At 36.6% G+C, this 15,233-nt stretch overlaps 2 protein-coding genes across 10 annotated transcripts in view; one reads left to right on the top strand and one right to left on the bottom strand.

The window, feature by feature from the left end:
• The window catches only part of LOC145936350 (centromere protein I), a 232,001-nt gene that overhangs the window by 102,645 nt on the left and 114,123 nt on the right, over window positions 1–15,233 (bottom strand). The window lies entirely within an intron of this gene.
• Window positions 1–15,233, top strand: part of LOC145936352 (serotriflin) — an 80,517-nt gene that overhangs the window by 59,162 nt on the left and 6,122 nt on the right. For all 8 annotated transcript variants that reach the window (XM_083038491.1, XM_083038492.1, XM_083038487.1 and 5 more), the window contains 4 exons: window positions 4,659–4,756; window positions 6,080–6,216; window positions 11,886–12,031; window positions 12,899–13,105. In XM_083038491.1, coding sequence (XP_082894617.1) covers window positions 4,675–4,756; window positions 6,080–6,216; window positions 11,886–12,031; window positions 12,899–13,105 — 572 coding nt within the window. In that variant the 5' untranslated portion in view covers window positions 4,659–4,674. The remainder of the gene's footprint in view (window positions 1–4,658; window positions 4,757–6,079; window positions 6,217–11,885; window positions 12,032–12,898; window positions 13,106–15,233) is intronic.

The following is a 15,233-nucleotide window of genomic DNA, read 5'->3' as shown; positions in this document are numbered from 1 at the left end:
TGTAGCTTTGCTGCCTCAAATCGCGGGTCGTATGGCGCGTGAATTTATATATATTTTTAAAAATATGATCCGTATTTTGTGTTGCCGAATGGCGTCCGATTTATGCCTCCGTTCGTTAGCGGCGGCGACGATGTGGTGACGATTCGTTCAGAGTTTAACGCACAAAAGCCCGAGTGTACCCATTAGCGAGATACTTTGAGATTCAGTTGAATGCGAGAACCGCGTTTAATGGCGGGGAATGCGAAACTATCGATAAAGTTTCCCATTTCCGAACCGCAACGGAGAGTCAAAGAGGATCGTTCTCGGGCTTCTAATTCGTAATTCGACTTTCGCCCTGCGAATGCGAGATAGAAGCAAAACTATGTAATTAATAACAATATTTCGAGACAACATGCTCTACAAAGTATAACATATATCACAATTATTTTAAAATTATCACGTAATATTTCGAAAAAAATGAGCGAAAGATATTACATAGAATTTGATGAACAAAAAATATATATGCGATATCTCGATAAAGGCGATAAAAAAGGCGGAGGAGCAACTTTTTAAAATTAATTTTCTTAATTTTGTAATTATGTCGTATATACATATAGCCCTCTACCGCATGCTCAAATTGCCAATTATATTAATTAATTTAATCGTTTGTATTCGAAAACGCACGCAAATTGATTTTGCATATTTACGTTAACGAATAAATGTATAAATATAAATAATTGGCGATATTATCATCGATCACGATTGTGTCAGATTGCATTACGTTTGGAAATATTCGCGATCGCGAAACAAATTGTCGAGGCTTGCCGCGTTCATTAACAAACGCCTTCGTTAATAACAACGTTCGCCACGTTGTTTTAACCCTTGAATCGCATCGTTCCCTTCGAAAGAGATCTAACGATCGTCTCTCCCGGCTGGTTACTTCGCGATTATACGAGTTTAATTATAAACCCGGATGTTAATCCCGTCAGGACGAGCGTTGTTATCCAAACTTGATTTCAGCGAAATTAAGTGAAAATATTTATGAGCAATTTACACGCGGCCGATATTGCGCGTTGCATGTTTCACAACGCGTGTCGTCTCGTATGTCTCGCCATACTTGGTCCGACTTTGTCGCAAAATTAAATGCGGTTGCCTCCCGCTCGGGCTTATCCCGGTCGGAAATTTCCTCTGAATTATTGACGAACTGCCGCTTTTGACTCTTACTGAAAGGGGCGCGACGACACCCTTTATTCCTCGACTAACACGTGGCGTAATAATGAATCTCGTGATAACCCCCCGACTCCGTCCGGTAATGGAACCCGGGGTCTCGTCTCTGGACTCATCAACTTTTCATTCTCACTCGTCTGTTACTGCGAGTATTATAACTCGAATAACTAACGGAAGAGAGAGAGAGAGAGAGATAATCTCGATTCTGCGCGTAAAAAAAATTTTTCGATATTTTAATACGTAAAATCGGCCTCGCGCGCATATTATGGCGCCCGTAGAGCACTTTCCTGCAGTTCAAATTCGACGATAAATTTGCACAAGCCATGTCAGAAACGATAATAAAGGAATAAAAAAAAAAAATAATGATAGCGCAGCATAGAAATTGAGCAAAAGCGAATTTCAGTAGAAACGGTCGGTTGTGGTCGGACGCGGCTGACCTCTCTCTGCTTCTACTACTAGTTTCCATTACTAGCGCCGCGCCGCATAAAGGTGCGCTGTTCACCCGCGTTAGAATAAACTACATCTATCCGCATCACGATACATCAAACGCGCAATAAATGTGGAATACAAATGACGGTTCTCCGTCCCCCTTTAACTCTCGGGCGAGCCACAAATGTTGCTTTAGCAAAGGGACAGGTGCGCGCGTAGTCATACATGATTTCTGAAATAATGCACGGGCATAAAACGTTTTACGTGTGTGTGTCTCTGCGTGAGTTAAATAAAAAAGTTAAATAAAGCTGAATTTATCAAATATTTTGCATTTATATATATTATATAATTAAATAGAGTTAAATTTGTTTATTATATAAATGATTCATAACATGAATTCATAAATGATTTATAACAATATCATTACGAATAAGTTATAAAATAATAATGGGTTAAAAGTTTTAAAATAAAATTATTGGCAAATAACAATTTTAATTGTTACAGCCACGCGTTTAGTTCTTTATATTTTCAACTTTTTCACCTCAATATCATTTAGTTCGCACTTTTACGTGTAAATGCATTTGCAGCTATAGTTGTAAGGGAACAATAAATCATATACAATATTGTTTGATAAAACTTTCTTTTATTTATACTCATGTAGAAAGCTGGCACTATAATATTGCACGTAAAAGCAAAAAGACCGGGCATTTCGAGCAAAAGTTTGAAATACAAAAACTGAAAGCTGCGAAAAGCTGAGAGAATTTTGAGAACATTGGAGATAAAACAACATAAAATGGTTTTAGAAGATGGTAAATCAAAGGAGTCTGTCGCGAGCTATTGCGTAAAGCGTTTCCGAGAGATTTCCACATCGAGAGAAACGCATCGCGTTTCGCGTTGTTTTGTTGCGTTTCTCAAATATGCGCAACTAGCCGACGTCCGACGAAATTGCAAACAGTTATTACAAGTCGGGCATCTGCACGCCATATGCTTAGCATGTCGTGGCGAACGGTAACAGCCTGTGCCAAATTCCGAATGTTTGGTCAGCTCGCATTAGTGTTTCCCGGAGTCCCCGGAGAAGCCGCTAGTCGATAGTACTTTACGAGGAGATTCCAAATAAGATATTAATACATTGGGGATGTTCGCCGAGTTTGTGCTTATTCGGTTAAATTTTGCGGACGATCGTACACTCAGAAAACATACTCTTTCTCTCTCTCTCTCTCACTTTATTTTTCTATTTTTTCTAGAGATGTGCAGATATATATTGATATAGGTAATTTAAAAACTTTAAAAATCAAAGTTGAATTTTTAATATTAAATTATATAAATTAAACATATATAAATCGTGTATAATAATAATATTGTATTTATATAAAATATACATATATGATAAAATTAAAATTTATAAAAGATTTGCATTCGTTATAATTTTAATGCACACGTATTTTCAAATTCGTCAAATTGAACGAGCGAATTTGCGCTTTCCTCTGTCCCAATTTTAAGGCTGAACGATCAAAATCCAATCAAGAAGAGAAAACGCCGGGGAGCATCCATATGTATCGTATATCTATCTTAAACCGTTTTGCATGCGCTTCGTTTGAGAACGGCGAAGGAACGTTGAAGGAAGGAAGAATCGAAATATCTTTCGCTCGGGAAATGTTCTAAGGGGAAAATAAAAAGTGGCGAGCATACACACACATATAGAAGTATGCGCACAGGACTCTGAGGAAACAAAATGTGTCTTTGACGACGTTCAGCTTGGTCCAACCTTTTTGCAAACCTTTGATATTATGGAGTACTTCGAAGTACTCGCGGCGGATAGATTCAAAGATGGAGAACGTATTAAAAAAAAATACGGCTCGACTCGATACGCAACCTGTCCCTGCGATAAAACGTACATTAACGGATCGAGGATTAATGTTGGGCATTATTATTTCAGTGAGTTTGAATTTTTCGCATCGCGATGGAATGCAATCTATAAATGTTTTATTCCCGACGAGATGAAAATACGATAACTGACGTGAATTATATTCTTCGCATTTATAGCAAGTAAAAAATGATTTTATCGGAGGGGAAAAGCCATGTCTCGCGCGTGTGTAATATTTTCGGGCGATATTTAATAAACGCAGCTTCAACACTCGATCGAATAATGTTTAACAACGTGTTTTCGGAAACCCCATACAATCGACATTCGAACGCGAGGGCAATCAAGTTTTTCAGCCGCGAAATTTTTCGATTAAATCGAGGATCCGCATGAACGGCGCGGAAACAGGGTATCATTGCGGGCGTTTGTTATTGACCGGTCGACCGATTTGCGGAAAAATCGGACGGATCTCGCTCGCTCCGTTGCGCACGGACGCGAATAAACACGGCGCCAAACCGTAATCCGTCTTCGTACGTGCCATTTGCCTTTGACGTTTCACCGTCGCGCTATACTATTGATGATAGCGTGACAGTGTTGTCCGGAGTTGTTAGCGTCCGCAGGGAAACGAGAGGAGGGGTAGTTGATAACGGCGCATCCACCCTCGCCGTCGCGTCGTGGACACACAGTTTCGCGGCCGAGAAATAATGAAATTTCCCGTTGACGAGACGAATGGTGATTAATGAGCCGCGCACACAGGTGTGAAAGTCCCGAGCAAGACGCGTGCGCGTGCGCGTGTACGGCAAAGTACTGCGGAACGAATAACGAGCGGAAGAGATCGATCGAGATACAATCGTACATCGCGGATGAAAGACTGTATACGAGACTTCGTTTACGGCTTTCTCGCTCAATTTCAGATTGATTTTTCTCCGACGAAACAATCACGCTCGTTCCGCTTACACTTTTTTTCGTTCCCAACGAAGGTATCTTGGTGATTAAGTGTTGCTTTGAATAAGTAATGTTCGCTTGAAAGCGAAGAGTAGTTATCTATATCAATGATCAATTCGTTCGCATAATTTTAATCACTTGTAACGCGCAAAGAAAAAATCTTTTTTTTATATGTATTCGACACAATCTCTAAATTCGACCATGCATTTTGTTTCAGCTTACAGGCGAAAATAATGAAGTGGCTCTGGACAATCGTTTTGGTGGCTCTGGCCCTGCCGGCTGCCGTGCCACGAAAAATCCACAGAAGCAAGCCCAGTGAGTACCCTTTTTTAATAAAGTCTTACTGTACGAGCAATTAGCGCAGGAAAATATTCTTAAAAATTGGCTCGATATTTATCTCCAAATACCGATTTATATCTTGCCTCTCTTTCAAACTTATTTTTCCCTCTTTCGCTTAATAGCAGATATATTAAAATTTTACTCGTTAAATTTTATATCCGAGGAAAGAAAATTCGCAAGGCTTTTCATACACGAGTTGAAGAATCATATCGTGTAACTATTTTAATATTCGATTAAAGCGCGACCGCGTTTTCCCAGTGATTATCCTATCGTGGATATTCTCGATTCGGAAGATTTTCGATGCATCGCGAGCGAGCAGGAAAGTCAATTCAGATTATGGATTCGCGTCACGATTGGAAAAGACTACTTGTTTCTCCCCTCGCGTAAGCCGATTCCGAAAGAGAGGAAGAGAGAGACATCCGTGATTGCCGAAAAATACACAGCGACACTGCTGTCGGAAACACTCCAGTCGCAGAACTCGCGTTTTCGATCGAAATCGCGAACGATATAGTTTCACGATAAATCGCCAATCCTTTTGACTACCTAAAATACCGGAGGCGAGGAAAAAAGGCTTCGTTTCTATTTTTTTAAACGTACACGGAAACAATTACACATGCATCGTCGTCGAAAGGGCAACTGAAAAGCGATCGTACAATTGTACTATGTTCGGAGTATTATAGTATTCGATTGGAATATGTTGTTATCCTATATCGTAGATACTCGGATAATTTCCGACGCGATACGTCGGAAGCTTCCGATATCGTGAATAACAGCGGAAAATTTCATTTAATAGAAACGCTCAACGTGAAACTTTTGAATCCCCTGTTATATCTTTATCCTTTTTTATTGCTATATAGGATAACTATGGGGAATAATTGAAATAATTGAAAAAGAACTTTTTTGTGCAAAATTGTAAAATAAAATTTTTACAAGACTATGTTTTCTCCGAGAAAATTAATTTTGAAATATATTTACGCTTTTGTAAGCTTGAATAATCTTTAATAGTCTCCATTGCAACTATTACTATATAAATATATTAATAAATATGTATAATAAATTTAATTTGACTTATTTTTGCACCGGAACTCACTTTTCTGTTTCTCTATCCGTCCTGTATCTCATTGCCTTGATTGCAAGATATACTTGGTTTCGCTTGGTCAAGCTTTTCCCTCATATTCTCTGCAAGGGAAGAATGAGAATAAACGGTCATAAAGGAGGGTTGTCAGCTCGGCGAGTCCGAGTCTTCGTCGGCGACAGATGTCAGTTATTGAAGGGATGTCTCCCTCTTTTTGTTTTCAGCGCCACGATTGTACGGCGACAGGGTCCCTGTCGAGTTAATAAGGACCAGCAACAGCAAGGTGCGGCAGAAGATAGTCGAGACACACAATTATTTTCGCACGCAGGTCGAACCAACTGCAGCCAACATGCTCGTCATGGTAAGAACATCATTTGTATTCCCTTCTAACAAGAGAGATTCGAACTCGATCGAATGAACTTGCAGCGCGTTCGAGATGCCGGATCCGATAATGATCCCTCAAATTTTCATTGAAAAAGAAATTAAACCCTGTATATTCGTCGAAAAAATCGCCGTTAAAATTTTGTACGCTGGCATTGGATCATTTCATGTACCTATTATGTTTATGAAAATTTGCTTTCAGAATATTTAATAATTCAGTCGCAGAGCCTGCAAATTACACAGATCGACACAGATTTCTCGTTTAGTACTTTTTATGTTTGAAAAATATCCCACAGGTCTAGTTTTACACACATAGATTATATATAGATTTTAAACATCAGTTTATGTAGAGTGCTATCATAAATAAATCCATGAAGATAGCGACTTGTTAAGTCGCATTACTGCCGCGGGATTGAGCGATAAACAGCTTGCGGAGATATATAGAATTTCCGACGAGACACAAGCCCGTTTGTATGTCGATACAAGTGTTATTTGCGAAACACGAGGTCGAGATGTATCCCATTTTCGTTGATCGGCGCGATTCGAACTTCAAAGCAAAATCGGTTTCGTTGGGCGGAAGTGGACGTTTACGGCGCTTCATCGGGACCTTCGCGCCGATAACCGTCTTTCTATAAATTTCATTTCGACAGGGGTCATCGCGATATTTCGCAAACTCGCTCCTGCGCTCCCGTTTGTCGATACGAGAAAAAACAAAACTTCGACATATCTGTCATTGTTGCATCTGCTCGCGGCGGCGATGCGTTTCCGTTCCCGGACGTATGAAATACAGGGAGACTTGGGGATTTTTTGCAATATAGTATAAATAGAGCGACGGTTTTTTTTTTTTTTTTTTTTAGTAATCTTCATATTAATGTTACAAGCAAATTTAAGGCAAATTTATATCCTTCAATATTGGTCAACATTTCAAATGAATCATTCAAAGTGGAAAAAAGTGACCGAATCATCCTTCTTTTATTCATTTAAAACAATTATATACGAAATAAATCGCATTAAATATCGTATTTGTTCTAAATCTATATTATATATATAATATTTATTCAATTTTTTATTATAATCGGATTATTTTTAAATTTGAAGCTTTGAGGATTTTGTGGATTTTTGGGAGAATCAGTTCTCTCGGATCTTCTTAGGATTCCTTCGCACAAGAATTCGTGAATGATACTAGCGGAATCTCGCTCCGCTTTCAAGTTGCATCGATTTTTCCCAGATCCCCATCGTTCGATGTGCCTTCGACAATACGTTGTCACTTTTCAAAATGGAATCCTTCCAAACTCTCTGGTTCCTTTTTCTTTTTGCGGAACTATGGGAATAGTCTTTCGCTTGTGCTGACTTCGATATCGATACTGACAGATTTTTTGGTTTGAGTTCTATGATTTATTCCGATGAGATGACGCGCTTTCAATTTCTTCAGTTTTGCAAAATATAATTTTAAAAAGTTTAACACAATAAATAAGTTTGTAATACTAATGCAAATTAAAATAAATATCGTTAAATATTTATATTTAAGGAAATAAAAATAAACTATTATAAAATATTAAGTTAAGAAGATGCAATATATTGTTCTATATACTATATACTATATTTTTACAAGGCGTCTTTTTTTATAAAATATATATAACAATTACTGACATTCTCCCTTTTTCTGATTCATTTTTAAAACAAAATGTGCTGGCAATTTTTCTCCTCTGAGAGTGTCGATAGTGAGAGAGACAATAGACTTAAATCATATAGTTTGAGGACAATTCAGAGACAATTCTGAATTTGTTAAATCAATTAGAAAAGCTTATTAAAGCTTATTCCCTTTGTGAAATTTACACGAATAACATTCAAAGAAATGATAATCATCCGCTCGATTGAGCGGGTACTCTTCTGGAAATATAAACAGTATAGAAAAAGGAATGAGTACGCAACTATGTAATTCAACTTTCGCCTGCGGCACAATGCGCATTTAATTCAGGATTTTCGGCAACTTTGCGGTAGATAATGCGCGCTGTTAATTGAACTGATTAAAACTAAGCGGCGAAAGCGCTCGTTATCCGTTAATATTTCGCGATGTATATTTTTCGTATTTTCCGGAAAATTACCAAAACTGCTGAGTGGTAAATCCAGCAGCAATTATTGTTTATAACACATGCCTCTCTCTCTCTTTCTCTCTATCTCTTTTTTGTTTGGATAATAAAGCGTAATAATAAAGTATGCACTCGTGTTTCGAAAATAATAGATAATTGATAAAAGATTAGTTAACTGTAAAATGTTTTAATCGCAAATAATTGCAATAAAACATGCATTAATAATACATAATTTTTATTAAAAGTAAAAGGACGTAAATATATAAATCATGCTTTGTAAAAGTTCTACACATCACACACACATGTATACATACACGAACATATGCACACACGCAAATATATTGTATATATATTTGTATATAAAAATATAATCATAATTTCAATAAAATAAAATTATAATCTAATATAATTATAATTTTATTATCAGATATTTGAATTACTTAATGAACGCTCGACTTTAGGATAAATTAAACGCACTGTGCACATAAAATGGCGAACTTTATCAGATATTTACTTTACGTAGTGATTTACGTGATCAGAAAACTAAATTTTCGAGGTTTGCTGTCGAGAACGGTGCAAGATTTCAATTTCCGGCTTGTATCGACATTATTATCCGATCTATATATAAACATATACGCAAACATGTACACTATATATCACTCGCTTCCCGTTGTTTCACGTCGGGATATAGGATAAGGGATGCTACGGACGGAAATGCGCCATTTACTACAAGATTAGTAATCTAATATAATAAATTCATAGAGGTACGAATTAAAATTCGATCATCTTTAGAAAGAAGGAAACGAAACAGGTGTTGTAGAATATAAAATATAAAGACGAAAAGAGAAAAAACGCATAGAAGATACAAAGTAAAGCGACACGATCGCTATCCACAATTTTCGAATTTTTAAAAGTCTTTATTCGTAATAATAATGATAATCACATCACAAGTCTTGACATATTAAATTATTCAATGATCATTAATTTTATTTTCGAATTTTCACTTTTATTGTTTGTTGAATTCTCCTTCCGAAAGAGACCCGGTGTGCGTATTTGCGGACAGGTGTTTATGTGGTCAAACTATCTCTGGATCTCCTCTTCCGTCTACTCTCGTCGTTTTCTTCGTGCCCAATCTCCAGCTTGGTTATAAGTTACACGACTTCCCACTTAAATTCTTTTCCCACGGAAACTACCGGCGACATCGCCGTAAAAGCTACTTTCGGCAGGAGTTACGTCGTAGAGATGCGACTGTTATTCAGAGTTTCTCTGGTGAAAACACCCGATGTATTGTTTCTCGGAAGGGAGGGTGACTGGATATTATTGGAAATTTCTTTCTATCGACGAATAAACGTTTAAAATCAAAGCCAGTTAAAATCATCGTTCTCTCTCTCCCTCTCTCGTTTTTTTTCGCCCATAAATTATTTTTATGCAAACAAACTAATTATTATATAAATAATATCGCAATATCGTAATTTTTTGTAAGAAGTCACAATTTTAATTAATTCGTGTGATTTCCATTTGTTCAACGTAAATTTATAATGCAGAACGATTCAGGAAATGTTACCGTCTATTTATCCCGATTTTTTAATATTTACGATAAATAATTTTTTCCGTATACTCTATTATATAGGAATTATATATGTTTCACTTTGTAATACAAATTTAGTAAGAAAAAAGATTTATATACATGTAACATGTAGAGATATATTTTCTAAGAATAATTAAAAATGTATTTTTTAAGTATATTGTGCCTCATAGAATATATTGCATCCGGTACTGATTAGAATTCAGAGTCAACTTTATACGAGCTAAGAAGCAGTCGCCTCGAGATGCATAAATCAAGGAGCGCTTCTGATTAAGGACGCGCCTGCTCGGATAGCTCCTGAGTTTCTTAAGCTTAATATAGGCTCGTAGAATGCAAAATAACTTTGCATCACCTTTTTTATGTTCAGTAATGTAGTCGCAGTTATTGCAATTATACGCGCGATTCATTAAGGAGAATTAAATGCAGCCATCAATATCAAACTTGTGTAGAGGGAAACATAAAAAGAAAAATAGCGAAAAGATAGAGGAAGCGCAGCGTTTTCTCGTGAGAAACTTCCGAGAATGCCTCTACTAATATTATGGCTTTGAAAGCGCGATATTTGCATATAACGAGCAATTAAGGAGTCGCAGGAAAGTCAAGAAACTTTTACCGCGAGTTTACAGCAAAAACTTCTTGCACTCGTAAACACGGCTTGTAGCTCGTATTACACGTATTTAATTAGATTTTAAATTTTTCCCCAATATAACATACAGGAAGGAATTCACGGAACATCGTTCTCCTATAATTATGAATTTCTTGACAATTTATAATCATCAACTTTTTCTTAATACAAATTTTTTTGTGCATCTATCTATACCAATCTTTTAAGATTCAATTTTAAATCATTTATATTTATAACTAATTCGACAATTGTAATTTTCAATTACAGTTATATTTATTTTTACATATAATTTTATTTAACTTTTTTATTTAAAATTTTATTTTTCATATATTATTACTAATTACGGTTTAGTATATTTAGTACACACCAATTACATATTAATATATTAAACTAATACATATTAATATATTAAACTTAGAATTTATAATCGAAATGTGAATTAAAATTATGTATGAGAAATATATTAATAATTTTGTTAGAGTTAAATATTTTTTAACATTATTAAAATATTATTAAAAAGTTTTGATATATTTACAGAATCATAAAAATCACGATTGAAATTGTATAGAAAATCTTCAACTTTTGTTTAAGAGATAAAAATATTTAATAATTTTGTTTTATATTTTTATATCTAATAGTTATTTATATATATATATACAGGGTGTCCGGTAATAGTCACGCCAACCGTCGTGTGCAGATTCCTGGGATCATTTGGAGACAATTTTTCCTCAGCGAAAATGTCGAGGGAGGTCATTATTTTTTGCATGTTTTCAATTTTTGCCATCATGTATCTTTGTAACTAAGCCTTAAATTAAAATGCTATTAAAGTAAACTCTACCTAAAATTAACTGAAGAATGTGAATTTATTATTATTTTATTTCCACAAGGCTTAGTTTGCGAAAAACCCTTTATTTTCAATCGCTTATAACTCGAAAATTATTGGTGTCTCGACATTTTTGCTGAGGAAAAATCGTCTCCAAATGATCCCAGGAATCTGCACACGACGGTTGGCGTGACTATTACCGGACACCCTGTATAAAGTTATTTATTAATAATTGTATTATGAAAATACTACAATATATAATTAAAATGCACTTGTTGAAGAGACAATTATGTACATACAATTTCGCTTAACGTTTGATTTCTTGCGCAATTTTATTTGCGCGAAAAAAATTAATTTTTCAATAATTTATGATTCGAGAAACAACTAGTACAACTACTAATGTACGTTGAAACGTATAGAGAAACATCTTCCCATTTCGGCTTGATAATGATGGTTTGGGGGCATTCCGTGTACCATGGTTTAGTCAGGCATGTCCGATAATGCACGCATCTCTCTTTCCTCATTTCAGAAATGGCATTCGGGTTTAGCGAAGGCGGCGCAGAGATGGGCCGATCGTTGCCTAGGTTTGGTGCACGACAACGCGACCGGTCTGTACCTGGACGGCTACGGTCAGAGCGGACAAAACATTTTCATCAGCACCGGTCGTACACTCTGGTGAGATATTAAATCTTGTTGACTTCTAGTTAGCGAGGATGTTCGCGTTGCAACGGTCTATTTGCGCAGGTGTACTTGGAGTGGTGTACGCGCTAGAATTTTCTTTTGTGAAAATATATGCAGCGCTCCATCCGCTGTTAATTAGTTAACCGCGCCGGCTTCATTAAATTAAATTATACTGCTTCGACAGATTATTAGTATATTAAACTTTAAATTCAATTGAAATATAAATTATATAATAAGAGAGTGATAATTATTACTTTTATAGTAGTAATAATTTTATTAATTATTCGTTTCTTGGAACGAAAAATATTTTTAAGATATATTCAGAATTAAGATTGAAATTGTAGAAATTTCTCATTTTTTTTAAAGATTTTTTACAATAAAATTATTAATAAAAAAGTTTATTTTGTATTTTTTAATCTAAGTCTTATTTATTTTATGTCATTAGAGTAAAATAATATCTAGATTGGTGTCAAGGTTGACTTCTCGAAAAGATATTATCCGGGATAATAGTTAAATCTCGTCATTAGCAATTTGACAATCTTATAAACTCCATTAAGATCGTTTTGCAACTATCGAGAAAGTTGAGCCTTTCGCGCTTTGGAATGCGAGTATCACTCATAATAATGTAATTAATCCGTCGGTCTTGCGAGGAAGTTAGAATTAGATTACGCGCGTGTGAACAGGTCCACAGTATGTGGACGAACTGTTAGCGCAGGATCCGTATAGCTCGTATAGACAAGAGCTTTACAAACATCACAACCGCCGCACGCTTTACATCGCGCGCCGACAACATCCGCCATCCGACCGCAAATCCGGATCGCTCATCACGCCGAATCACGCCTCTCGTCGGAATGTTGCCAGGAACTTCCCCATCAGAATGTGGTACATGGAGTACAAGGACTTCAAGTACGGGCCGAATACGACGAACGAGCTCCTCGAGATCGGCCATTACACGCAGGTGGTGTGGGCGACGACGCATCTGGTCGGATGTGGGGTGAGCCACTGCACCGGCGGAACCGGTCCGCTCGGCAAGGACTTCTACATGTATGTCTGCAATTACGCCCCGAGGTAGGTACAAATTGTCGAATCTCTTTGAATTTGACTGAAGAATGGATCGCTCATGTTTAATCAACGACGAACTTCAATACCCTACCCAGTTAATCGACTCGCGTGTCCTGCGAGAAAACATTTCGAGTCCATTACACCGGTTGCAGTTCCTCGAATGTAATTAAAAGGAAAAACTTTTCGACATTTACAGGCATACCACGTTCTTTGGTTAATTTTTTCTTCTTATTCGAATATTCAAATCAATAATATAATTTTTAAGTAATTAATAAATAATTAATAAACTAAGCTTCGGAGATATGAATAAATAATAAAATCATATTCCTTTGATCCTTAAGTAAACTTGACTTTCACAAAGTTTCAAGACTTAATTACAAAATTATGTAATGATTCCTCGACATTTTCGTGGAGGAAATGTCGACTCGAAATTGACCGAAGAATATGCAATTAAGCGCTAAATGATAACGACATATTCTGCGTATACATATATATTATTATCTTCTCTCGTTGTTTTCGAGAACCTGAGTTCATGTTGTATCGCGTTATTATCTCATATTCTACAAATAAATCTCGGAGCACGTTTTCATAGGATTACAAAATCGCAACGCGATAGATTACATCGACGGGGTAGCGATGTAATTATTTTCGCCCGAAACATATATGCCGTTTGCCGTGGTACTGCTATGATACACGGTCGTTTCCGCGACAGCAATCGCAATTGGGCCACGGCTAGAACTTAGTTCATTAGCGCGGAATTGACGCAATAATTTGCTAGAGAGAAACGCTAGGATCGAAACGGTTACCCGTTAAACTTGGCGAAAGTAGCACGCGCGTGGGCGCCGTCAAAGCCAGGTCTCTTACTTATGTTAGATTGACATTCGCTCGCCAAAAGGGAGAGAGGGTCAAAGTACCCCCCTGTCGATTGTCGATGCACCGACACAGGAATAAACAAGAGAGAAGGATCGACGAAAGGTGAAAAGGAAGGAGGAAGCTCGATCAAAGTACGCGAACAATCCGCTCTTTGCGCAACGTTAATTAGCGACGACGACCACATTTAAACAAGGACTTTGATGGCGAACCTGGCAGCGGTTAGCGTTCGAGTAATTATTTTGCGTCCTACACATACAGATGAAGATATTGCAAATTTTCCTTATCTCTCTTAAAGGACTAATTTTTATATAGAGCAAAAAAAATTTGTCTTGTGTATCGAAAGACGTTGGAGAAGAAAAATTGAAGAAAGGATTTATTATTAAAAAAATTATAATAATATAACGAAATTGATAAAAAAGGGATATATATTTATGAGAGGTCAGATTTGTCATTTAAATATATATTGCAAAGTTTTCTTCTTTCTCAAGTTAACTATAGATATTTATACGTATAAGAATAGCTAGGAAGAATCTTTAGTTTGAGAGAAAATACGGTCGAATATTGCGATCCTTTCGTAGACGTATGTTTGTCCCCGTATGCGGATTTGATTATACACAGTTTAGCCTTTTTTTGTCTACGAAAGCAAAAACCCAACAAAAATAATCCATGTATGTTGGCGAACTCGTACGCGGGAGACTGGCACGTAAGCTTTCCATAGACGCACTGAAATATATAAATCCTATATTTATATACTATACATGTGTGAGAGAGACATATGTATATACTCGCGGAGGGAAAACCGAGGGGAGAGATGAGGAGGGACGCGTATAAGCAAGGGAAAACAAGGAAAATGCTGTGACACACCGGCGCAGAATATATGCAACGTCGGCGCGAGTTATAGCTCGTTCGTCTTTGTCGTGCCCATTGTGGCACTTAGACGGCTCTCTTTGTCACCGGTATGACACACTTTCTCAGAATACTTATGGTTTTAGTTGTGTACGCGCGCGACTACCCGGTTCAAGTATATATATTTTTACATACAGCGTGGTCAATGCAAAATATACATATATGACACACGATAAGCGAATAAGAATTTTGCTCCTGAAATTTTCTTGCCGAGAACCGACCGCGCTCACCTTTGGATTTAATGAATAATACAAAATATGAGTCAGAGAAGATAGTTGAAAGAAAAGATTATCGAGGGAGATCTGGTAGAGGAGATAACTTTATCGAATCGGAAAGTAATTAGTAGCCTGTGTAA

Source organism: Prenolepis imparis, unplaced genomic scaffold (genome assembly GCF_030444845.1).
Source record: "Prenolepis imparis isolate NDT839.2.m4 unplaced genomic scaffold, iyPreImpa1.0 SCAF_5, whole genome shotgun sequence".
Taxonomy (NCBI): Eukaryota; Metazoa; Arthropoda; class Insecta; order Hymenoptera; family Formicidae; genus Prenolepis; species Prenolepis imparis.
Note: the sequence above shows the minus strand (reverse complement) of the source record. Positions and strands in the feature narration are given on the sequence as shown.